At 34.4% G+C, this 1,242-nt stretch overlaps 1 protein-coding gene across 1 annotated transcript; it reads left to right on the forward strand.

Moving 5' to 3' along the window:
• The first annotated feature begins 349 nt into the window (after nucleotides 1-349).
• Nucleotides 350-814, forward strand: LOC143567499 (uncharacterized). Its single transcript, XM_077053903.1, has one exon. It carries the CDS (start codon nucleotides 350-352, stop codon nucleotides 812-814), a length of 465 nt encoding a protein of 154 aa, XP_076910018.1.
• Nucleotides 815-1,242: the final 428 nt, after the last annotated feature.

Below are 1,242 nucleotides of genomic sequence, written 5' to 3' on the forward strand. Positions count from 1 at the left end.
ACTTTATGGTACGCAGAATTGATTTTGTTAAAAACTTATGAAACTCACCAACTTTTCATAGTTGACCTGTAACATACTTTTCAGGTATTCAAAAAGTGAAGTAGATTAAGTATGTGCTACGGTTTGATTGTGATCGATGTTGTCAGCATTTGAGTTAGAAACGAAGTAGTTGAAGAACTAGTTTTGATTATATCATCTAGTTTGTAAAAGATGTAGGAGAATGTAAAATATTGTAAATTAGTTAATAATGTTTCTTTATGAACATGTATTTGATCCAGTTGTGTCTGTTACATGACCGTTTTACTCTTCCACAAATCGCTTAATAGGGTGTGACAGTACTACGCCCTTTATGCTTGTCTATGGTAAGTCTTGTCATCTTCCGGTTGAGTTGGAGCATCGTTCGTATTGGTCATTGAAGACGGTAAATGTTGATCTTACCGAAGCCGCAGTGAAGAGGTATTTTCAAATTCATGAATTGGAGGAGTTTCGTGATGCGGCATATTCTCAGTCATTGAATATCAAAGTGAAGACGAAAGTTCTACATGATCGACGGTTTAAGGGAGGTAAAGAGTTTAAGAAAGGCGATAAGGTTTTGTTATTTAACTCTCGTTTGAAGTTGTTTGTAGGTAAATTGAGATCGAAGTGGACGGGACCGTATTTAGTGAAAGAAGTTTTCCCTTATGGAGTGGTGGAGTTGGAGAATCTGGATAATATTACATCTTGGAAGGTGAATGGCAATCGCTTAAAGCACTATCTTGGAGGACCGGAGGAATCAATCGAGATGGAGGAAACTCCTCTCGATCCATCGCACTAAATTATCACACGAGGTTCTTGAGTGAAATCTCAAGTGTAGAGTTTGTAAATTCTTTCCTATTTTTATTTCAATTTTATTTTTATTTTTTCTTAAGTCACTAACGTAGTTTTTTGTAGTTTTTTCTTAAGTTGATAAGATATATTTCTAGAAATTCTTTGTGTATTGTTGCCGCTTTCGTTTGTATACGAGAGAAGGAGATACCGGTTGATGAGCACGTTCAGAGTTAAAGGGCATTTATGGAAGAAGACTTTAGCGTGATACTTTATTCGCTACTACCAACTAAGTCTTTTTCTTTTCTACTTTTTTTTTATATTTTTAGTTTTTATTTTAAGGGTTTTGTTTTTATTTTAAATTTTTATGTTTTGTTTTTAAAATGTTGAGTCGTGTTTCTGTTCCATCATTGGGGACAATGCAAATTTTAAGTGTGG

This window comes from Bidens hawaiensis, unplaced genomic scaffold (genome assembly GCF_021521415.1).
Source record: "Bidens hawaiensis isolate Kalapana, Puna unplaced genomic scaffold, B.hawaiensis_p1.1 tig00023412_1, whole genome shotgun sequence".
In the NCBI taxonomy this organism is placed as follows: Eukaryota; Viridiplantae; Streptophyta; class Magnoliopsida; order Asterales; family Asteraceae; genus Bidens; species Bidens hawaiensis.